Source organism: Peromyscus leucopus, chromosome 8b, assembly GCF_004664715.2.
Source record: "Peromyscus leucopus breed LL Stock chromosome 8b, UCI_PerLeu_2.1, whole genome shotgun sequence".
NCBI classification, from domain to species: domain Eukaryota; kingdom Metazoa; phylum Chordata; class Mammalia; order Rodentia; family Cricetidae; genus Peromyscus; species Peromyscus leucopus.
The window spans coordinates 68,729,801-68,755,208 of record NC_051086.1 but is presented as its reverse complement, the minus strand read 5'-3'; the positions used below and the strand labels follow the sequence as shown (position 1 = coordinate 68,755,208).

The 25,408-nt window shown below is 42.0% G+C and overlaps 1 protein-coding gene across 1 annotated transcript in view; it reads right to left on the bottom strand.

The window, feature by feature from the left end:
- Positions 1 to 1,052: 1,052 nt before the first annotated feature.
- Positions 1,053 to 25,408, bottom strand: part of Ppm1d (protein phosphatase, Mg2+/Mn2+ dependent 1D) — a 37,921-nt gene continuing 13,565 nt past the window's right edge. The window contains exons 3-6 of the mRNA XM_028878300.2: positions 19,377 to 19,501; positions 12,260 to 12,450; positions 9,664 to 9,906; positions 1,053 to 2,496 (exon numbers count right to left, since the gene is read on the bottom strand). Of these exons, the coding sequence (XP_028734133.1) occupies positions 1,939 to 2,496; positions 9,664 to 9,906; positions 12,260 to 12,450; positions 19,377 to 19,501 (1,117 nt within the window). The 3' untranslated portion in view covers positions 1,053 to 1,938. The remainder of the gene's footprint in view (positions 2,497 to 9,663; positions 9,907 to 12,259; positions 12,451 to 19,376; positions 19,502 to 25,408) is intronic.

Below are 25,408 nucleotides of genomic sequence, written 5' to 3'. Positions count from 1 at the left end.
AGCTCAGTGACGCCAACTAATTTACACAGTTAGCATGCTAATAATTATCAAGAGGGTCCTGTGACTCCATTCAAAAGCATTCCCAAAGCCATCCCACTGGACCCCACCTCCTAAAAGTTTTCAGTATTTCAACAGTCATCTGTCGAGCAAAGTCAAGCTTTTGTTTTGCTGGAGTTAGCTATCAAATGCAGAGCCTTGTGTCTGAAGGGATGGCTCAACAGTTAAGAGCACTGGCTGGTCTTTCAGAGGATTTTCATTTGGTTCCCAGCACCCACTTGGTGGCTCACAACTTGTAACTCCAGTTCCAGGAGATCTGACACCCTTTTCTAGCCTCTGTAGGCACTAAACATATACATGGTGTACATACTTACCTACAGGAAAAACAATCATATACATATTTTTAAAATACAGGGCCTTGCACCTGTTAAGCTCAATTACTCTAAACCCCTAATCCTTTTACCTTCCTGATCACAATTCCTGACCCACATTAATCTCTCTGATTTTGTTTTATCCATTATTGTTTTGAGACAGTCTCACGTATCTCAGGTTGGCCTCTAACTTTGTAGCTGAGGATGACTTTGAACCCCTGATCCTCCTGCCTCTACCTCCTGAGTGCACAGTTACAGGCATATGCCAACATACCTGGTTTATGCATTGCTGGGGTCAAACCCAGGACTTTATATGTATGAGACAAGCACTCTACCAACTCAGTCACATCCCCAGCCCTCAATGAGGCTTCTTGTTCCAAATTAACACTTTAAGAGTACAATTACCCACACACAGGATTTATATACTCTTGTACTATAGTATTTCCCTTTAGGTTTTATTGGATTACCAGAGAAAGGGGCCAGAGTTGTACTGAACACTTGCAAACTATAACTGAATCATATTGTTAGGTATCTAGTTTGTTTCTATGTGATCTATATTAAAATAAGAACTCAAGAGTGCAAAAAATTAGTATATGTATTTCTAGTCAAGAAAGCACAGATATATATCACACAACTGACTGTTAGTACCTACTATTAAGAGTCACCAACAAAACGCCAGCAACATAAAGAGCAACAGTTCACTGATTTATTAGATGGACATACTCGTATAATCAATGAAAACTGTATGATATAAAATAATTTAGGAAATGTTGGGAATTAGCAGCACCATCTGTTATTGAAATAGCAAGAAAAACTTCACGTATTTTAAGCAAACACTAGAAGAGGGAAACTACATGTCCTAATGCCACTGATCTGAGGCAAATGATAGTGTTTTAGGCAAACACACCTCCTTCTATGCCAGAGATTTCAGTAAGCACATCAGATGTACTGTTCTAGAAAAATGCTACCGAAGTTAAGAGATACTGCATAGTATAAGTGGACAAGGAGACTAAAATCAGCTACGTTAGCGTGGCTCAATGCTTTTCCTATGAAATGTTTAGTTATGGATTATGAAATGAGAAAATATTTTTAAAAGACACTAATGGTCCCTAGGAAACATTAAGTGGAGCACAGATCACTAGGAAAATACATCACTTTTCCAGTTTGCTTACTAATTTTCTTTAAAAAGTCATGTGTTCTTCACAAGTGGTGTATACAAGTGTGTAATAAGCATTTTAAAAAGTTTAAACACATTTAAAATCTTAGAGATTCTTCTGATTTTTCTTCAACATTAGCCCTGTTGTCATAATCACTGTGTGTGTTAGAGTAAGAGACTGACCTGGTGTAAAGGATACAAATTTACACACATTTTACAGCAACTTATTCCCTACATCTACAAAATTCACATTTATGATACAGGCAAGTACAAGGCCAGGATAAAACTGTTAAATTCCAAAAAGTCTAACTGTATACTCTTTATTTCGTCCTCTTAAAAAAAGTTCAACTTCGGCACCAAATTTAAAAAGCCCTCACATCCTAGGTAGGGAGAACCCCACTTCCCAGGTCCATCTCAGCACACACACACAGTTTTCCGGTGCTGCTGTAGGAGAGGATTTCCCATCTTCTTCTGACCCCTGAGTCTACGCCGCATGGTCAGTTTGACCGAGTGCCTGCGCTGGGATGCTGCAGGGAGGCCCGACGCCGGGGCCCCACTACTTCGACTTAAGCCATTTCGTCGGTGCTTCTTCAGCAGCGGGCCAGAGTTGGATTCTTCCAATGTCCTTTTAAAGTTGGCCGGAGGGGTCCTTTCAACCTCCTGAGCTTTCATCTGACCTGGAGTTGACATCTTTACATTTTTCTGGTCCATGATGGTATTTGTGGAATTGGTGGGCACGAGGCCAACAGACAGGGTATTAGTCAAAGTATCATGAATCCTTAAAGTCAGGGCTTTGGGACAGTTTTCTTCAAGTGCCTCTGAATCTTTTGAGGTCATAACTACAGTCTGGATACTCCCTCGAGCTATCTCAGCTGGAACCTCTAAAAATTTCTCTGAGAAGGCATTACTACGAACAAGGGCAGGTATATGGTCCTTAGAGTTCAATCTTGGCCATGGATCTTCTTCCAGTGACTAGAAAAAGAAAAGGAAAAATAATTACTCAATAAAGTGACACAGTAAGTTCTTATGATGTTGTTAAGAAGACAAAACCATGGAATGCACTCGGTTCCTTCAACATGTATTTATTGCACCAGGTTGGGGGTGGGAGGAGGGGTTGCTGCAAAGAAAGCAATCAATCCAAAGGTATCAACAGAGGAACCCCACCTTTATCACAACAGATGGAGAAGACTCATGTGCTCACGGGTATGTCTCAACTACAGCTTGGACCAAAAGATACTGCAAAGCTTCAAAACAGACCCCTTAGAATAGCTAGCCACAAGCACACACTTTGCCAAGCCATTCACACTGTGCCAGATGCAGAAAAGAGCAAAATTACTGCTTATTGATGTTTTTATTTCTTTACCCATAAATTTAATGAGGCAGAGTTTCTCCTTGTAGCTGTCCTAGATCTCACTATATAAACCGGGCTGGCCTTGAACTCAAAAGATCTGCTCTGCTTCCATCTCCCGAGTGCTAAAATTAAAGGTGTATGCCACCATTGCCAGCCCAAACTCTATACTTTCATTTGTGTGAAGTAATAAAACTATTGAAGACATTACTCAAATTATTTTACATAAAATGCTTTTTTCCCCATAAGCCCATGAAAAACTTATTTTGACAAGCCAATAACAACATCCCAACTTTCTGATAAATCAAACAAGGCCAACCTACCTACATAAACACATTCTCAATTTTAATATATGATGAAACAATTAGGGTGAAAAAGAGCAAATTCCTATTTAATGCATTAAAGACCTACAGGCTTACATTATTCTCATCATATATACTTATATAATGTACAAATAACTTCTTTTTAAAAATTACATTTTGCACATATGAACACCTGGTTTTTGACAAAGGAGCCAAAACTATACAATGGAACAAAGAAAGTATCTTCAACAAATGGTGCTGGCATAACTGGATGTCAATATGTAAAAGATTACAAATAGATCCATATCTGTCACCATGCACAAAACTCAAGTCCAAGTGGATCAAAGACCTAAACATAAATCCAGTTACACTAAACTTAATAGAAAAGAAAATAGGAAGCACTCTTGAACACATTGGCACCGGAGACCATTTCCTAAATAAAACACCAACAGCACAGACCCTGAGCACAACCATTAATAAATGGGACCTCTCGAAACTGAGAAGCTTTTGCAGGGCAAAAAACACAGTCAATAAGACAAAAAGACAGCCAACAGATTGGGAAAAGATCTTCACCAACCCCACATCTGACAGAGGATTGATCTCCACAATATATAAAGAACTCAAGAAACTAGACATCAAAGTACTGAACAGTCCAATTAAAAAATGGGCTAAAGAGCTAAACAGAGAATTCACAAAACAAGAACTACAAATGGTTGAAAGACATTTAAAGAAATGCTCAATATCCTTAATCATCAGAAAAATGCAAATCAAAACGACTCTGAGATACCACCTTACACCTGTTAGAATGGCTACGATCAAAAACACCAATGACAACCAATGTTGGAGAGGATGTGGAGCAAAGGGAACACTCCTCCACTGTTGGTGGGAATGTAAACTTGTACAACCACTGTGGAAATCAGTATGGCGGTTTCTCAGAAAATTAGGAATTGAACTACCTCAAGACCCAGCCATCCCACTCTTGGGCATATACCCAAGGAATGCCGATTCATACCATAAAGATACATGCTCAACTATGTTCATAGCAGCACTATTTGTAATAGCCAGAACCTGGAAACAACCTAGATGCCCATCAACGGAAGAATGGATGAAAAAAATGTGGTACATATACACAATGGAGTACTACTCAGCAGAGAAAAACAATGAAAGCATGAAATTTGCAGGCAAATGGATGGAACTAGAAAAAATCATCCTGAGTGAGGTAACCCAAACCCAGAAAGACAGTTATGGTACGTACTCACTCATAGGTGGATTCTAGATATAAAATAAAGAACAATCAGACCACAACCCATAGAACCATAGAGGCTATATATATAGCATGGAGGTCCCTAGGACGACTGTGACATATAATAAATTTCAGTTTTACTCAATTATTGAAAAAAATAAATAAATAAAAATAAAAACTCATAAAACTAAACAAAAAAAAAAATTACATTTTGGGGCCAGTGAGATGGCTCAGCAGGGTAAAGCACTTGCTGCCAAGCCTGACAACCTGAGTTCTATTCTCCTGGACCCACATGGTGGAAGGAGAGAACCAATGCCCACAGACTGTCCAAGAATCTCCATACATGCACACTGCCATGGCATGTTATGTATAAACACATATGTACACACAAAATAAATGTAATTAAATTTTTATGTTAACTACACTTTTCAAAAACGTGTGTGTAAGCACACACACCACAATATGTATGTGCAGAAGTCAGGGGAAGTTACATGTGTTCTCTCCTATTACTTAGCAGGTCCCAGGACTGAACTCAGGCAGCAAGCAATGTCAACAACCAAGCTATGTCCATGGCCCTAAGTGGCCTTTTCAGAAAAAACTGGGAACAGTGTGTCATGTAATCCAAGCTGGACTTGAACTTGCTATATAACTAAGGATGACCCTGAATTTCTGATTCTCCTGCCTCTACTTACTAGTGCTAGATTACGGGACAGAACAACACTCAGATTTATATAGTACAAAGAACCAAGCCCAGGGCTTCATGCATGCTAGGCAAGCTCTCTGCCAACGCAGCTCCGGCCCCAGTTCTCTGAACGGCCTCTTGACAAAAAAAAAACCTGTTAAAATTGGAGGGATCTCGCCGAGCGGTGGTGGTGGTGGTGGTGGTGGTGGTGGTGGTGGTGGTGGTGGTGGTGGTGCACGCCTTTAATCCCAGCACTCGGGAGGCAGAGCCAGGAGGATCTCTGTGAGCTCGAGGCCAGCCTGGGCTACCAAGTGAGTTCCAGGAAAGGCGCAAAGCTACACAGAGAAACCCTGTCTCGGGGGAAAAAAAGGGGGGGGGGATCTCACTATCAGTGAAATTTTTCTAAAGTTTTCTTTGTAAAATTTTTTCCTTCCTAAATTCTTTTTTTTAATAATTTATTTATTTTTTATTGTATGTGTATTGATGTTTTGTCTGTGTGTAGGTCCCCTGGAACTGGAGTTACAGACAGTTGTGAGCTGCCATATGGGTGCTGGGAATTGAACCCAGGTCCTTTGGAAGAGCAGTCAGTGCTCTTAACCAATACACCATCTCTCCAGCGCCCCTTCCTAAATTCTAATTTGTGACTATTATCCACGTAGAAAATGTAAAGTACAAAATTAAAGCAATTATGTCATACTGAAAATTCAGATAGTAATTTGCCCATCCGACAAACATCAGACACCAGACATCAACTGACAAAACATGTTACGAAGGGACCTTAGTTAAGAATGGCAATAGACAGGGCTGGAGAGATGGCTCAGAGGTTAAGAGGACTGGCTGCTCTTCCAGAGGTCCTGAGTTCAATGCCCAGCACCCACATGGTGGCTCACAACCACCTACAATGAGATCTGGTGCCCTCTTCTGGCCTGCAGGCAGAACACTCACTGTATACATAATAAATAAATCTTTAACAACAACAAAAAAGAATGGTAGTAGGCTTTTCTTTTTTGGAGAAGAGTCTCACTATGTAGCCTAAAGTCATCTCAAACTCTCCATATGGCCCTTGAACTTGAGATGGCCTATCCCAGCTTCCCAAACACTAGGATTACACATGCATGACATCATACCAGGTTTGTGTGTAATATATGCTTATATACAGTATATGTGTGTGGACATTCCTGTGTGTGAGTGCAGGTGCTTGTGTGTCACGGCACAAGTGAAAGTCAGAGGGTAACATTGGGTGTTGGTCTAGACTTCCACCTTGTTTGAGATAAAGCCACTTTGTGGCCGGGCAGTGGTGGCGCACACCTTTAATCCCAGCACTCGGGAGGCAGAGCCAGGCGGATCTCTGTGAGTTAGAGGCCAGCCTTTTCTACAGAGAGAGTTCCAGGAAAGGCGCAAAGCTACACAGAGAAACCCTGTCTCAAAAAAAAAAAAAAAAAAAAAAGCCACTTTGTTTTTGTTTTCTGTTCTGAATACCAGGCTAGCTGGCCCATGATTCCAGGGATTCCCCTTTCTCTGCATTCCATCTCCCCACAGTGGTGCTAGGATTACAAAAGTTCCGGCTGTATGTTCAACTTTCCCATGGATTCTGGGGATTCGTAAACAAATCATCGTGCTTACACATCAAGCATTTTACCCACTGAGACATCTCTCAAATCCCTCCTTCTCCTTTCCAAGAGAGGATCTTGCTAATATTACCCAAGACACTCCATAAGATCACATGCTAAGAAATTTTTGTTGTGACAGTATCTCACTCAAGTCTGTAGCCCAATGATCTCAGACTTGCAGTGATCCTCCTGTCTAATCCCCCCAGGTTCTGGGATTACAGCAGGAGTCACTACATGAGTTGTTAGGGAACAAGAAAGGAATGTAATTTTCCTTGAACCCATGATCCTCCTACCCCAGCTGTCTGAGAGGCACGCAAAACCATGCCTGCCTTGGAAAGAAACCTCTAACATGAAATTTCTTTTAAGCAAGCCAAGTGTGCAAGTGCACACCTGTAATGCCAGCACTTAGAGATGAAGGCAAAATAATCAGGAGTCACAGCCAGCCTCAGGTATAGAAAGAGTGTGAAGCTAGCCTGTGATACAGAAGACCCTATTTCAAAAAACTAACATCAAATAAACAAAAATTGTCATTTTTAAGTACTATGGGCTGGTGAGATAGTTCAGTATGTAAGGCAAAGATGCTTTCAACATAAAAGCCCGGCAAACTTAGTTCAATTCCCAGAACCCACATAAAATCAAGAGGAGAAAAACACTCCACAAAGTTGTCCTCTGACCTCCACATGCATTGTGGGATACACACCCACACAGCAATAAATTTAAAAAGAAGCTGGGCATGGTGGTGCATGAATTTAATCACAGTATTTGGGAAGCAGAGGCAAGCAGATCTCTGAGTCCAAGGCTAGCCTGGTCTATAGAGTGAGTTCCAGGACAGCCAGTTCTACACAGAGAAACCCTGTCTCAAAAAAAAAAAAAAAAAGAAAAGAAAAGAAAATTAGAGTAAAGGTTAAGAGTGCAACTCTGTGGCAAAATGCTTGCCTGGTTTGATGCCCAGCACAGAGGAAAAAAATCACTCTGATCTAAGTTACAAGTCTGCTCAAACTATGAAGCAAGCCTGTGATCATAGCTATTCAGGAGTGTAAGACAGGAGGACCACAAATTCAAAGTGAGCCTAGGCTATCCATTAAGTTCAAGGCCAGCCCAAAGTAATGAACTAGGATAGAACTTAGCAGTGGATGCTTGTGTAGGTATACAAGTGTTTCACAAAATATAAATGTTTTACAAATATTCATAGATTCATAAAAGGGATCAATAAATTCTACATGTTAACGTTTATCAGTGACCACAATCATTTTTTTATTAAGTTATATACACATAACAAGCTTCAAATTAATCCTGTGTGAGGACAACTCTCTAAAGAACTGAGGATATGGCTTAGGGGCAATGTACCCAGCATTCACAACGACCTGGCTATATATCTGGGCAGAGGGAAAGGGATTATTGCAAGAAATAAATTATATAGCAAAGATCCATCATTTTCTTGAATTTAATTAAAATCTAAATTTCTGTTTTAATTAATTAAGAAGGTATGATTGTAGATAAATGTAACCCCAGCACTTGAGGACCAAGAATTCAAGGTCATCCTCAACTACACAATTAGTCTGAGGTCACCATGGACTACATACTTGAGACTTTGTGGTTTAATCATGACACTTGGGAGGCAGAGACAGGCAGGTCTACAGAGCCAGTTTCAGGACAGCTAGGGCTACACACACAGAAACTCTATCTAAAAAAAAAAAAACAAAAAAACAAAAACCTGGTAGAACTGTTTAGGGAGAATTAGGAGGTGTGATCTTGTTGGAGGATGTGTGTCACTGAGGGCAGACTTTGAGGTTTCAAAAGCCTTGAGAGACTCCCAGGGCTGACAAATGGCTAAGCAGTCAAGAGAACTTGTGTTCCAGAGGACTCAGATTCAATTCACAACTATCCATATTTCCAGCTCCAGGGGATCCAATGCTCTCTTCTAACCTCCCAGGGCACCAGATATGCACAAAGTGAACAGACATACATTCAAGCAAAACACTCATACACATAAAAATGAAATAATAATAATAATAATAATAATAATAATAATAATAATAATAAAAGAGCTTTCAGCTCTTCTTTTACTCTGCCCATCATGGACTCTAATCCTCTGTAACTGTAAGCCAAATTAAACACACACATTAAAATAAATACTCTAAGCATGAATTTTATGTAACACTAACGTAACTTCCCTTTTCTTAGGGGGAGGTCTTTTTTTGTTTTTGTTTGTTTGTCGTCGTGGTCGTGTCCGTCGTCTCCCCCGCCCCGCCCCGCCCCCCAGATAGGGTTTCTCTGTATAGCTTTGGAGCCTGTCCTGGAACTCTCTTTTTTTTTTTTTTTTTTTTTTTTTTTAAAGATTTATTTATCTATTATGTGTACAGTGTTGTTTGTGTGTATCCCTGCAGGCCAGAAGAGGGCACCAGATCTCATTACAGACCGTTGTGAGCCACCATGTGGGTGCTGGGAATTGAACTCAGGACCTCTGGAAGAACAGCCAATGCTCTTAACCTCTGAGCCATCTCTCCAGCCACCTGGAACTCTTTGTAAACCAGGCTGGCCTCGAACTCACAGAGATCTGCCTCCTCTGCCTCCCAAGTGCCGGGAGGAAAGGTGTGTGCCGCCGCCACCACCCGGCCTGTCGTAACTTTCAAACTGTAGAAATGGGCTGGGGAACTCTCAGGCAAGCAAGTGTTTCCTGTGTAAGTATTAGGACCTGAGTTTTGATCCCCAGCATCCACGTAAAAGGCAGGCATGGTGCACATGGTTGTAATCCCAGGCTGGGAAGGTACAGAAAGCCTGGGACTTGTTGACCAGCCAGCTAAACTATGTGGTTGAGCCCCATGTCTCAGAAACCTAGATGACATCTAAGGAAAGACCCAAGGTTGACCTCTGGCCTACACACACACACACACACACACACACACACACACACACACACACACACACACCCCTACCCCTGTAGCACTGAATACCTTGACTGGTGGTGTAGAACTTGGGGAAGGAGTCATCACACAGGTTTCTTGGCTGTTGTAAGTAGGGCTATCAGTCAGGTTCAGAAAGAGCTCATCTTCACTAGTGAAGTTCCCCTGACTGTCTACTCCTGGAGAGATGCAGATTACGATGGCACTCGTGTTATCTGCTCGGAGCATGCGCTGCCTCCAGCGGCCAAGTGCTCGATTCACAAGCATTTTGGCACAGGACTGTCCTTGCTCACCCTGTATTTAAAAGAACAAGGGGGAAGGAAGAGCATTAACTCTCATTGACTTACCAACACATATGTATCAAATTAAGAACCTAGGTGGATTTAGTGAGATGCCTCAATGGGTGAAGGTGTCTGTCATCAAGCCTAATGATTCAATTTCTCCAGTTCAGTCCCCTAAACTTACACAGTAGGAGGGACTAGCTCCCCTTCAAGTTGTTCTCTGACCAACACACATGCACAACTACACGAATAAACACAACAAAAATGTAAAAAAAAAATTATTAAAAACAATACTGTGTGATCAAATAAGTAAATAAAATTCAATTCTCAACACTATCCAAAATCTCTATAATCATGGTAAAATAATGTATCTGTAAATTTAAAAAATAAAATAAAGTTGGCAGGGCAAGTGGTGCATGCCTTTAATCCCAGCACTCCAAGACAGAGATAAGCAGATCTCTGTGAGTTTCAGGCCAACCTGGTAAGTTCCAGGACAGCCAGAGCTATAGAGACACAGCCTCAAAAATAAAAAAATAAATAAAATCTCGTGGTTAAATTTGGCACAATTGTGACAGGTGTGAGGGTACAAACCTCTAATCTCAGCACTGGAGAGGCTGAAGAAGAGGAACCATTAGCCTGGGATATAAGGGAGACCTACCTCAAAACAAACAGCAACAAGGGTTCATTCTGGTGTTTTTATCTCTAACTTTAGGAAAGTTACAGAGACATAATCTTTAAAAGGAAGTAAGTTACTATAAATATAACTAATAAGACAATTAGGCATGGTAGAAAAAGTGCTGCAGAAGCCAATCTCCTCCAATAGGAGAACTTCTGAGCCAACCATGGTGACATGTACCAGTAGTGCCAGCTACTCAGGAAATGGGAGGAAGATCACTGGTGCCCAAGACAGGGACCCACACTGATAACTCACAGGGATAGCCTAGAACATCTTAGAGCTCACTGTGTAGCCAGGCTGGCCTGGAACTGGCGGTCTTCCCGCCTCGTGTCCTAGGTACCATGATTACAGATGCTCACTACTACACTGAGAAGTGGTTTTAATGGGGAATATCATGAGCTTTGAGTTACAGAAACATTTTATGTGCCATAAAAGAAAAATCACTGCCTATGAAATTACAATACACCGTTTGGAAAAAGGATTCTAATTTCAGTGATGTAAAAAGGCGAGACATGCATGATGGTGCACACTTGGAGTCCTACCACTTAGGAAGGCAGGAAGATCTGGAGTGCAGGGCCAGCCTCAGCTCCTTGAATCTGAAACCAGACTGGGCTATATGAGAGCCTGCCTCAAAAAAAACAAACCAAGCCAAATACAAGGCGTAAAGTATGCATCTAAACTGACCAACGGCAGTGCCAGTGTTGACCACTAACTCTTCAGGACACAGGGTTCAGCATGGCAACACCAGCCATCAGGAGAACTCACTGTGAAGGATTCCTCTGCCTTTCACTTTTTCAGCAGATCTGCTTTACTTCCCAGAGAAGCTCCATGGAGAAAAATAATTCCACACAAGTCTTGGGGGGTGGTGGAGTGGTTGGTTGGTTGGTTTTGAGACAGGGTCTCCCTATACAACTCATGCTGTCCTGGAACTAACTCACTATGTCTACCAGGCCACCTGCCTCTCTTCTGCATCCCAGAGTGCTGAGATAAAGGCCTGCGCCTGCCCTCCCCCCCCAACAAGTTATCTCATTTTTGTAATCCCACAACCACTAACTACAAAACACTAAGTCTCTGGGTAATAAAAATTGACTTCAACAGGTCTTAGCTTTAACAAACTCACAATTTGATGAGACTGATAGTTATACAGTCTGTTTGCCTTACTAGGTGCTGAGGACTGAACATGAGGCTTGGTGGTGCATGCATGCAATCTCAACTACAGGAAGGTAAAGCAGGAGGATTAATCCCAAAATTAGAACCAAATTCTAGTCAACCCAAACAACCCAAACAATTCAAGAGAGACCCTATCTTAGAAAAGTTAAAAAAAAAAAATGGCTGGCGGTGCAGCTCAGGGCTACCTCACTGGCCTAGCATCTGTTATATTCTGACCCCAATTCTTAGTGCCAGAGAACCAACACCACTCTACACATTATGCTAAGTGAATGCTAGATAAAAAGGCCCTGTAGTATATGATTATACTTATAGGAAATATCCTAAGTAGGCAAATACATAGAAACAAAAAAGCCCAGTGGTTGAAAGGCACATGGGAAAAGGAGGACAGTCACTGGAAATGGTTATAAGGTTTGTTCAGAATGACAAGACACAAGATGAACATCCTTTAGCTAGACTCACGACCACAGACAAAACGACCCAAACATTTCAGACAATATCAAACCACTGAGTCGCTTCTCACCATTAAGCATTTTTTCTCCTCTTGGTCTTGGCACATGGAGATGGCATCTTGAGGCGGAATCATATTCCAAAGCCCATCACTTCCCAGGATAATATACTTGTGCTTCTGGGGATCAAGAGTGTGGACACTTGTGTCTGGTTCAGGAGACACCACAAACTTACCACTGAAGAAATCATAGCTCCACAAGTCACCTAGGTGAAAGGAACAGAAGATGTAGTAATTATTACTTTCAAGATAAGTGTCACATCAGCAGAATCCCCAGGTCCATTTCCCATAGGTGCAGAACAGCCCTGACAATATCCAAAACCCATGCAAACAGACTAGGGACAAGAGAACTCCCGAGACAGGCTGAAGAACTAGCAAGGGGATTTACAGCAAACAGCTTCCTTAACCGTAAAGCAGTGTTCAAGAAAAATGCAAGATGAACTAAGCAGTCTCAGAAGATCCCACATTTTCTCTCATTTGTGGCTCCTAGATTTTAAGCAGGTACATAATATCACGTATTTATGGAATAACTCGAATAAAACTGTCTAGGGGAAACAATGGGGACTAATGGCAGAGGGGGCATGTAGAATGCAGACAAGAGGGCATGGGAGACAATTTCTCAAAGTATAGACATACTTAAAACATTTCAATCAAAACTAGGCCATGGGGTGGAGAGATACATCAGAAACAAGGGTGCTTGCTGAGCATGTGCAAAGACCTGGGTTTGATCCCCAGAATCAGAGCTAAATAATTAGTATATATTTATTTAACTTTTTTAAACAACAATGAAATAGAAAACTATCTCTTGACTGACACTTCTAATACTACACTGGAGTTCCTTCTCAGTCCAGTAGAATAATAAAAATACAGGTGAACTGAACAGGAGGAAATTATTCATGGGTAATATCATCTGTACAGAGAAAAACCAAATAAATTATTTGCTTTTGAATGGCTCTCTTTTTCTCAGCCCACTTCCTCCTAGGGAATGCCTTTTTCTTTTTTAATTAAAAAAAATTATTATGAGTAACATAGATTTAATAGGCACTAGGCCAGTGAGATGATTCAATGGCCAAGGGTGACTGCTGCCAAACCTGACAACCTGAGTTTAATCTCTGGGACCCACACAGTGGAAGGAGAGACTCTCAAAAGTTGTCCTCTGACCTCCACATGTGTGCTGTGGCATACATGCACATATACAAATACATATATAAATTTCTTTTTAAAGAATGGACATTAAGAAGACAGAAAGAGAGGGTTGGAGAGATGTCCCAGTAGTAAAGAGCACATTGGCTGTTCTTACAAAGGACAGTTATATTACAGTTCAATTCCCAATATTCGCATGACAGCTCACAATCAGTCTCACGGGATCTGAAACTCTCTTCTGGCCTGAAGGCACTGCACGTATACATGGCACATAGACATACGTGCAAGAAAAATAACCATACACATAAAAAATTTTTAAAAGATTTTTAAACCAGACTACATAAGAGGCACTTAGAAGCAGGCCAATTATCACACCAGGCAGTGGTGGTGTACAACTTTAATCCCAGCACTCAGGAAGCAGAGCCAGGCGCATCTCTGTGAATTTGAGGCCAGCCTGGTCTACAGAGAGTGAGATCCAGGACAGTCAGAGCTACACAGAGAAACCCTGTCTTGAAAAAATAAGAAAAATTTAAAAACAAAATGGAAACAAATAATGAAAAAGGGCAGTATGCACCCAACACACAGAAGACAGGCTTCTCAAGAGTTACCTAAAAATTCATTAGTAAAATATTTTGCTTGTTTGTTTTTGTTTTTTGAGACAGGGTTTCTCCATGTAGTTTTGGTGCCTGTCCTGGATGTCATTCTATAGACCAGTCTGGCCTCGAACTCACATATATCCACCTGGCTCTGCCTCCCGAGTGCTGGTATTAAGGGCATGCACCAACGCCGCCCGGCCTACAGTCCGAATTTTTAAGTTCATCACAATTCATGCTTACTACATCACAGAATATCATTTCTGATGTTCAAAGGAGGAGCCTCCAGCATTGGCAAGTAGTTGCCTCCTTGGTGAGGTCATTTCCCCTTTTCCCTCAGTAGAGGGCGCTAAAAGGACACCAGGAGCAGTTCCTCCAGTTCCAGAGAGCTCTTTGCTAGATCCTGGGTGAGGCATCTCACAGCTAAGCTAGCAAATCTAAGGAAAACCAGCAAAGCAAATGTCAGACCACCAACCAACTTCCCCCAAGATGCCATCAACTCTGTGGCTGCCTGCCTCCACCCTGTGGCTCACCTATCCCAGCTCCAGTGATCTAGTCTCAAAACTACAATTAAAATAACCTGTTAGAACATAAATCTTGAAGCCAGTAATGGGGAATAGTCATTGCTTATAATACCAGCACTTGTGAAGTGAAGGCAGGAGAATCAAGTCTTAGGCTAGCTCAGCCACACAGCCAGTTCTTCAAGTTAGCCTGTACTATATGAGACCACATCTTAAAAAAAAAAAGGGGGGGTGGGGGGGAGGGAGGGGGGGAGGGAGGGAGGGAGGGAGGGAGGGAGGGAGGTCAATGAGATGATTTGGTGGGTAAAAGCATTTACCACCAAGCCTGACATCCTGAACTCAATTCCCAGCACCCACACAATGGAGGAAAATCTGGGGAGATGTTCTCTGACCCCCGGGAGAGCACTGTGGCATGTGTGCACCTACTCTTTACCCATCAGCCCTCCACAGGCGTGAGCACACACAGTTGAGGGCTGGTGCCGGCTACACAACTCTGTAAATGTATGTGACAAACCCTTCTGTCTCTTCTCATTGTGAGGTCAGGCCAGGGAAGGGGTCAACCACTGTCAATCTTTTTCCTATTTCATACACACACAACACTACACATTTATCTTACAGTCAGTTCCCTAACTGCCTTCAGAGCCACGGGCAGAGTCCAGGGGTTGAGAACACCCGTCTGTTATTATATGTAAGGTCCCAAGATCAATCTAGCACTGAAAAAAAAAAAAAACTACTCATTCACAACCGATGTGCTTCCTATGTGGTGGGATGAAGTGTGGGGGATCAAACTTGGGCCTTGGATGCGTTAGGCAAGCAATCTACAACTAGGCTATAATCACAGCCTCAAATGCATTACTTATTTTTGGGTGGGGGAGGGTTGTTGTGTGAGGCAAGTCTCACTGGGCTAGCCTCAAACACACCATCTCCTGGTCTTAGCCTACATAAATGCTGACTTTTTTTTTTTTTTTGGAGCTGAGGATCGAACCCAGGGCCTTGCACTTGCTAGGCAAGTGCTCTACCACTAAGCTAAATCCCCAACTCCATAAATGCTGAAATTAGAGACACTGCACCTGCCTCCTGATTTTGAAATTGTTATGGTCAAGGCACACATAACAGTTTTATTGTAACTCATGACTTATCAACTAAAATGGCAAAAATCAGTTGGGTGTGACAGTACACACCCAAAGAATGAGGCAGGAGGATTCAAGGCAAGACTAGACTATAAAGTCAAGTCAATATAAGTTCAGACTAGACTATAAATTCAAGGTCAGTCATCTCTAAAGTGGTGGTTCTCAACCTGTGGGTCACAACAATATTATGATTCATAACAGTAGCAAAATTAGTTATAAAATAGCAACAAAAATGATTTTATGGTTGGGGTTCCCACAACATGAGGGACTGCATTAAAGGGTCAAAGCATCAGGAAGGTTGAGAACCCTTGTCTGAAGTGACTGCTACGCTTTCTAGGGCTTCACAGCAAGACACTGTCTCAAAATACAAACAAACAAAAAGCTGCAGATGTGTCTAGGTGTGGAAACACACACCTCTAATTTCAGTTCTCAGAAATCAGAAGCTAAATGATCATGAAGTGGAGGCTAAACTAGGCTACATAGTGAGACCCTGACTCAAAACAAACACAATTACAAATATCAAAACAGAATACAACGTTGGGCAGTGGTGGCGCACACCTTTGATCCCAGTACTTGGGAGGCAGAGCCATGTGGATCTCTGTGAGTTTGAGGCCAGCCTGGTCTACAGAGTGAGTTCCAGGATGGGTTCCAAAGCTACACAGAGAAACCCTGTCTCAAAAAACCAAAAAAACCAGAATACAACACCGTCTCTGAGGCACCACTGGCAGTTAAAGGTTGCTGGGAATGGGAAATGTTTTCTTCAGTGACACAGCTGCTGGGAAGTTGTGCACACTCCAATAAGCAGCGATTACCCATGCTCATGCAAGCAATACCAGTTAAACTCAGTGGACCACACCTGCACATGTGCACACACACTCAGACATGAAGGAAGGACTGGGGGGGGGACGAAAAAGGAGTAATGAGGATGAGGATGTGCAAAATATTGTCAAAATTAAAAAGTAAGACAAAGGTGGGGGGTGGGGGTGTGGGGGGAGGTGGGGGGGTGGGGGTGCATGCCTTTAATCCCTGCACTCAGGAGGCTGAGTCGGGCAGATCTCTGTCAGTTTGAGAAACCCTGTCTCAAACAAAAAAACAAAAGACAAAGAAGACCCAATACTTATCTCGTAGTTTCAACTACTTTTTGACATTTTCCCTATTGTTTAGTCCACATCCTCACCTGTATTTAAATTTTCTACAGGACTATCATTCTGACTAGAGTAAGATGAGATCTCAATGCAGTTTTTTTTTTTTGTTTTTGTTTTTGTTTTTTTTTGGTTTTTCGAGACAGGGTTTCTCTGTGTAGCTTTGCGCCTTTCCTGGAACTCACTTGGTAGCCCAGGCTGGCCTCGAACTCACAGAGATCCGCCTGGCTCTGCCTCCCGAGTGCTGGGATTAAAGGCGTGCGCCACCACCGCCCGGCTCAATGTAGTTTTGATTCTCATTTCTCTTATAGCTAGTGAAGTTGAACGGTTTTCCATATGCATATCAACTATTTCTCTGTTGTTTTTAAACATTCTCCCATTGTATTTATTTGGATACATGTGCACACACGAGTGGGGGTGTACATGTGCCAGGAGATGCATATGGAGATCTGAGAACAACTTGAGGGAGGGGGCTCTCTCTCCAACCACATGGGACGCAGAGACAAAGCACCTTTAACCTTTAGCTTTACTGGGCCATTTCCTTGGCCCAGTATTTTTGGGTTTTGGAGACAGAATCTCACTGTGTAGTTCTAGCTAACCAAGAACTCACTGACTGGGCTAGTCTCAAACCTGAAGAATCCTTCTCCCTCTGCCTTCTGAATACTGGGATTACAGGCATGAGCCGTCACATTATGCTCCAGATAGTATTTACCTGTAACATAATTGTTTATTATTGAGGCAGGGTCCCAGCCAACATGAAACTCACAGAGATCTGCCTACCCAAATTTACCTCCTGGAATTAAAGGCATAGCCACTTCACCCAGCGTGGGACATTTCTCTAGACTCCTTTAATCTAGATTGAGCTTTCCCATTTTTGAGCAGAACAGTACATAAAGGGTATTACGTCCTCCTCAGTACATCACACACTGGGAGGCATGCAACTATCTCTTACAGTTTAATTTTTATTATCTAGTCTGAAAACCACAATACTTTTAGTGTGCCTGGGCTCTGAATGCAACTCATCATGTCTACCTCACCAACTGCGGCCTTTTTGTTCAGTTTTGAGACCGGCTGTCTTGTATGCCAATAGACCTTGACTCAAACTCATTATGTAATTGAAGGTGACCTTGAACTTCTGATCTTTCTGTTTCTACCTCCTAAGTACTGAGATTACACGTATACACTATGACTCCTAGTTTATTCAGTACTGGGATCGAACTCTGGGCTTTGTATGTGCTAGGCAGGTGTAGCAACTGAGTCACAACCCCAGCCCAATTCCAGAAATTTGAAAATTCCTGATAGACTGTATAATCTTCCCCACATCAGGATCCATGCCTGAAATATTTTTCACAAAACCAGCCCATTCCCTACTTTCAAGTTGCAGCTAAAGTAATATTCCCTAAAGGTGGCATTTCAGTCACACTGTGTACTTTTCCTTTCTAAAGTCTTCTTTATTGATTGCAGCACTGCTTCTTCCTTTCAAAGTATTTCCTAATCTAAAATGACTTCTTTTATTTCTTCATTGCCTACTGTAACTCCCTACCTACATGGCTTTATTCTATGACAACAGTCTGTCTATCTGCATTACACCTCCAAAGCCTACCAAAACACCTGACACCAGCATACTCGGGCATCTACTTAGCAGAAACAAATTGGTATTTTCTCAGAAAATTTAATTTTTCATGCATTGGTGTTTTGCCTGCATGTGTATCTGTCTGAGGGTGTCAGATCCCCTGGAACTGGAGTTACAAACAGTTGTGAGCTGCCATGTGGGTGCTGGAAACTGAACCCAGGTCCTCTGGAAGAGCAGCCAGTGCTCTTAACTGCTGAGCCATCTCTCTAGCCCCAAGAATTTTCTTTAGGAAAACTATCCTTATGTAGGGTAGCCAAAGCAGGAATTTCAGTAGCTGTGATTCTCTAGTCTCAGCAATGTGTGGTGACTCCCACCTATAAGCTCAGCCACTTGGGAGGCTGAAGGAGAAGAACCATCGTGAGGAAAGGCCACATTGGGCCATACAGTGCTATCAGGCCAGCCTTAGCTATAGTGAGACCATCTCAAAAACCAAACAAAACAAGGATATTCTTCCCACTGTGCCCCTCGTACTCTTGTGAGTTCTCTCTCAACTTTTTGTTCAAAAATAAATAAAAACAAGCAAAGCAAAACAAAAAAAAAATTCTAGTCTTCGTTCTAAAACCACATCTACAAAAAAAAAATTTATTTTGGCATGGACAATTTATTTAGCTAAAAAGTGAACAAACAAACAAAAACTGCTGAAGCCTAAGAATGCTAAGGGCTGAAATGACCAAGAACACTGAAAAAGTTTTAATTCTAGCATCAAGTCTGGACGGGCACGCATGTATATCATACATATGATATACATGTATCTGAGTGAGTGTTGAAAACCAGCAAGACCTCCAACACAAATCCTAAGCCAAGAACAAGAGGTGCTGGAATTGTAAGTGAACTCTTAGCGCCCATTTCCAGGGCTTTCAGCATCTCTCATCTTACCATGTAAAACCTCAGCTCTCCATAGCATCTGTTCTTTTACCACCGTATAGTGCAGAAAATACAGCATGCTTTTACCAAGTATAAATCATCTTACCGAGTGCTCTTGCTACAGCCAGAAAAGGAATCTGATCAATGACTGTGCTCCTTCTAACAGGTCCACTGTGAGAGAGTCGAGGTCTTTTCCAAACTACACGATTCACTCCAGACTTGTTCATCACACTAAAAAGGAAATAAAGTTCACAAGTAGTCTAAATGATTAACATATAACCAAGACTGATATGTAAGGAATTAATAAAATGAGATTACATTATCATAAAATGACGTTTCAAGTACAAAGATATAATAAGCCAAGCTTCCTGCTATAAAAAGACAAACAAAACAGGGTAGGATTTACATGAAAGGAATTGGACTAGAGTAGTCCAAAGAGAACCTACTGCAAACAATATGAAAATGGAGAGCTAGGACAAAGAAAAGCACAGGACGACAGGATTCCAAGAGAAGGGAAGGTCAAAACGACTGAGAAATGGAAAGCATTTACAGAAGACACATTTAAAAGGGTTTTCCAGTTTCTTGGAGATGAGGAAACAAAAGAATGTCAGCTGCAATATTTCTGACTTGAAGACTAATAGGGGCTGCGCATGGTGACTCATTCCTTGGAAGGTCGAGGCAGAAGGCTCAACGCCTGTTTGGACTCAAGATTCCTATATATTTCAAAGCATGAAACTAGCCCTGGAGAACAGCTTTATAGATACTTATCTGGGAGTTACAGAATAGGAAAATCCTCCTACAACTTTGCCATAGAAACAATAAAAATCGTTAATTAGTATATATAAGAGTTAGTCACCACAGGGTACCTAAAACTTTTGTATGGTTAATTATTTGGGGGGAAAAAAATCAAAGTATAATAGTGATGGTTGCTCATTCTGTGCTTGGTGTGACTGAATGGGATTTACTTAAAAGAAAATTGACCCTTATTTCAAATTAATCATAGTTTCTCTGAATCATGCTCTCTGACACACACATACACAAAAATTCCCTAATTTTTTTTTTTAAGATTTATTAGCTGCATGTACACTTGCATGCCAGAAGAGGACATCAGATCTCATTACAGATGGTTGTGATCCAGTGTGTGGTTGCTGGGAATTGAACTCAGGCCCTCTGAAGAGCAGCCAGTGCTCTTAACAGCTAAGCCACCTCTCCAGTTCCTTCTGATTTTTTTAAATGCCAATAGAGGGGCTAGAAAGAGCTGAGTCTATAAAGAGCCTGCCGTGAAAACAGGAAAGCTTGAGTCCTATCCTCAAGAACCAAACAAAATCAAGGCCTGGTGGTGCTGACAGTGCACGCTTAGGATGAATGGGGAGGCAGACGTAAGGATCCCTGGAGCTCACTGGCCATGCAGCCTACACAAGGACAGACCAAAGTGAGAGACCTTCTCAAAAACCAGGTAGACAAACCAGTTCCCAAGGTATGATGGTGTGGACACCTGTAATCCTACCCACTAAGGAGACTGAGCAGGAGGATCATAAAATGTGAGGGTACCTAAACAATATAATGAGAACCCACCTCCAAATAAAATTGAGGGGAGGGGCCAGCAAGATGGCTCTGGGGGTAAAAGTGCTTGCCACCAAGCCTGGCCACCTGATTTCCATTCCCAAGGTGCACACCTTTAATCTCAGCACTCAGGAGGAAGAGGTAAGAAGATCTCTGTGAGTTCAAGGCCAGCCTGGTCTACTAAGGGAGTTCCAGGACAGCCAGGACTGTTAGAGAAACTCTGTCTCTAAAAATCAAACAAACAGGGATGGAGAGATGGCTCAGAGGTTAAGAGCAAATGGCTGCTCTTCCAGAGATCCTTAGTTCAATTCCCAACAACTACATGATGGCTCACAACCATCTATAATGAAATCTGGTGCTCTCTTCTGGCCTGCAGACATACATGCAGACAGAGCACTGTATATATAATAAATGGTGTAAAAAATATTTTTTCTTCCATTTCTGGAAACAACCTAGATGCATGTCAACTGAAGAATGGATTAAGAAAATGTGGTACTTCAAAACCAAAAAAAAAAAAAAAAAAAAAAGAAAATGTGGTACATATACACAATGGAGTACTACTCAGCAGAGAAAAACAATGACAGCATGAAATTTGCAGGCAAATGGATGGAACTTGAAAATATCCTGAGTGAGGTAACCTAAACCCATTAGAACAAACACGGTATGTACTCACTCATAAGTGGATTCTAGATATAAAGCAAAGGACAATCAGACTGCAACCCACAGAACCAGGGAGGCGACATAGCAGGGGGGACCCTAGGATGACTGTGGCTTATAATAAGTTTTGGTTTTACTCAAGCCTCAGTGAAACATTTCACTATTAGGATAAGAATTTGTACTGTACCAAGCTGTTAATAGAAAAAAAATAAACAAACAAACAAACAAAACCCAACTGATCAAGCAAGCAGGATGCAGTAGTGGTGACAGCGGAGTACACTGAAGCTCTGTACTCACTGTGCGAGCCTGTCAACCTAAACCCAGATCTCCAGAACCCATGTGAAATTTGCCAGACACAGACACAGGGAGGTCTAAAATGCCAGCACTCCTACAGGGAGCTAGGAGATAGCGATAGGAGAATTCTTGGAAGCTTTCTGGTCACCTGGCATGGTGTATTCAGCAGAAATAACAGGAAAGAAACCCTGTCTCAAAGGCAGGAACCAACATCCTAATTGTCCTCTGCCCTCCACACTTTTCATGACACACACAATCCCACACAAGATTAAAAGGGAGAAAGAAATTAGAAGACAGGTTCACCTAAAGAGGACAAGCAAAAAAAAAAAAAAAAAAAAAAAAAGGTCAAGCCAAGAGATCTGAGCAACAGTGGGAAATGTTCATTCTGTCCTGTCCTACACTAACCACAATGCTAGAAAACACTCTAAGTAGGAAACAGGAACTCATTTTGTAGTTTAATTTTGATTAAACTTAAGCAGTCACATGTGACCAGCGGTCACCATTGATATGAGGACAGCACAGTTAAAGACTGAAAGAAGAACAGAAGAACCAGAAATATCAACATAGAGCTGTAAATGTCAATATAGATCAGAATTCCACAAAGTCCTTCATTCTCCACCCTTTTGGAGAAGAAGTCCAACTTTCATTTCTAAAGACAAGGAGAGTAAGAAGACCAAAGGCAGCTGTTTCTCATGCTTCTTCAATGCTGACACTCAAACGGGGAGAACACTGTGAACTGGACATTCACAGGAACATCAAACAGGAGAAATACAAAGAGAATGGAGGCCAGCATTCTGTCTTCGAGCCATCTTAAAACCCAAGTGTTCTTTCTAAAAGACTATAAATGACAAGGTGAGCCTCCGATTGGAAGTAATTCCAGTAGCTGTCTCCAACACAAATATATTAGGAGTTCTCTAGAAATTTCATCAGCAAGGATAGTATGGTCTTTGAAAAACAAATAGTGGTACTGTTTAAGAAAAAAAGTCTAAAACCAAAGCAACGTTACAAGACACTGCTCTCAGTGCTCGGCCTGCTGCTGCTGCTGCTGCTGCTCTGTATTAAAAGGCGAGAGGAGAGGACCAGGCTGACATGCAGAGAGCCGACTGCGCAGCAACAGAAGGCTGCAAAACAAGAGTGCTGGCCAGTCGCCTAGGTCGGGACAGCGGGAAGACAGGAAATAACTTACCAGAAAACAGCTCCATTGCTGCAAAAAGACACCTGCTCCCAAATGGCAAAAAGCAGGTGTCCAACTGTCCAGATGGTATTTTTTAAGTTAAAAGGCAAAAACTATAAATTCTTTTTAAGTGCTATTAAAAAAATGAAAAAAAATTTTAACTTTAAAAATTCAAGTTAAAAAATAAATAAAATAGGAGCTGGAGAGATGGTTCATCAGTTAAGAGCACTGGCTGCTCTTCCAGAGGACCCGGGTTCAATTCCCAGCACCCACATGGCAGCTCACAATTATCTGTAATTCCAGTTCCAAGGGATCTGACACCTTCACACCAATGCACATAAAATAAAACTTCATAAATTATTAAAAATAAATAAATATAAAACAATCTAGAAAAGTATTTTCACAAAAAAAAAAAAAAAAGAAAAAACTAAGAAGGTATCAGGCCACCAATACTAAAAATGTATAGTAAGAGACTAGTGTGGCTGGAGAGATGGCTCAGAGGTTAAGAGCACTGGCTCCTCTTCCAGAGGTCCTGAGTTCAATTCCCAGCAACCACATGGTGGCTCACAGCCATCTGTAATAAGATCTGACACCCTCTCCTGGCCTGCAGGGGTACATGCAGGCAGAACACTGTATACATAATAAATAAATAAATCTGAGAGAGAGAGAGAGAGAGAGAGAGAGAGAGAGAGAGAGAGAGAGAGAGAGACTGACTGGCTGACTGACTAGTGACATGCCTGTGAGTCCCAGGACAGCCAGGGCTACACAGAGAAACCCTGTCTCAGAAAACCAACCAACCAACCAGAGAAACTAGTGACTCAAATCAGTGGCAGAGAGTCTGCCTAACATGTGGAAGGACCTGGGTCTGACCTCCAGAAATGACAAAAAATATAATAATGCATCAATTTAAAAGATTTTAGGGCCAGGTGTGGTGGCATGTGCCTTTAATCCCAACCAATAAGATTTCTATGAAATTGAGGCTAACATAATAAGTTCCAGGACAGCCAGAGCTACATGGTAAGATCTTGTCTCAAAAATAAATAAGTACATACATACATGAGTGCATAAATAAATAAATAATGAATGAGTGAGTGAGTGAGTGAGTGGGCTGGGGATACAACCCAGCAGTAAAGTGCTTGCTTAGCATGCATGTCTCTCTCTCTCTCTCTCTCTCTCTCTCTCTCTCTCTCTCTCTCTCTCTGTCTCTCTCTCTCTCTCTCTCTCTCTCTCTCTCTCTCTCTCACACACACACACACACACACACACACACACACACAAGATATCATAGTACTAGTAAATGAAAGACAAAACACACACCATGGAAAAAGACTCAAGTATATGTACAACTATCTCTGGTAGGATTAAATAAGACTATAGCCTGAAGGCAGATTCATTTAAGATTGTGTGGGAGCCCACAAAGGCTTCCTAGTGAGATCTGAGCTTGCTTACACAACAGCACTTCATTAGGGGATGGCTGGACCATGTGCAGGGTCACCAGGTGCCTAGGATGGTCTAAGCTTGGCTGTGCTGGGGGAGGTCTTTTGCTCTACCCCTTGGCGTTCCTCTAAAAGCCCTTCAGTAGAGACTGAAGGGGCTGGTGGGTTTTGACCCAGGCCCTCCTGAGGCTATCCTGTGTTTCTAACTGTCTCTCTCCCCTCCCCTCTATATTTCCATCTAAATCTCTTATCCCTCACTCCTCAAGAGTCCCTGGAGTAAATAAATATGGGAGCTGGTCTCCCACAAGATTGTAAGCATCTAAGACAGCAATTTCAAGGACAAAGGAAACCTTGAAAGCAATCCTTAGGATTCCCAGGAATCTAGTCACAAAGATGACAGCTCAAGAGCTTTTTTGACTTGGGATTGCTGTGTGGCTTCGGCTGCTCAGGAACCTGCTTTGCAGACAAGGTTGGCCTCCAACCTGTGGCAGTCTCCCTGCCTCTGCCTCTGCTCCAAATGGGGGTGGGGGGGGGTTTACAGGCACATGCCTCCACACCTGGCTAAACAGCTAAGTTTTCTTTTCTTTTTTTTTTGAGCTGAGGATCGAACCCAGGGCCTTGTGCTTGCTTGGCAAGCGCTCTACCACTGAGCTAAATCCCCAACCCTAAGTTTTCAATAAACAAGGCCACACAGTCAACTTTAGATGAATGAGGGTTTTGTTTATTTGTTTGAGACAGGATCTCACTCTAATTCAGGCCCACCTAAAATTTAGTATGTAACTTAGGCTGGCCATTAACTCATGGCAATCCTGCTTTACCCTCTAGAATTCTGGGATAGCAGACATGAGCCCCAATACCCAACAGTCTGGAAAGTTGCAGGTGTCCCAGAAATCAGCAGCTTCTAACAAGACTTTAACTACAGGGCTAGAGTGCTGGTTCAGCAGTGCAGAGCACTTACTGCTCTTACAGAGGACCCAAGTTCAGTTCCAGCAGTCTCACTCACGGGAGGCTCAC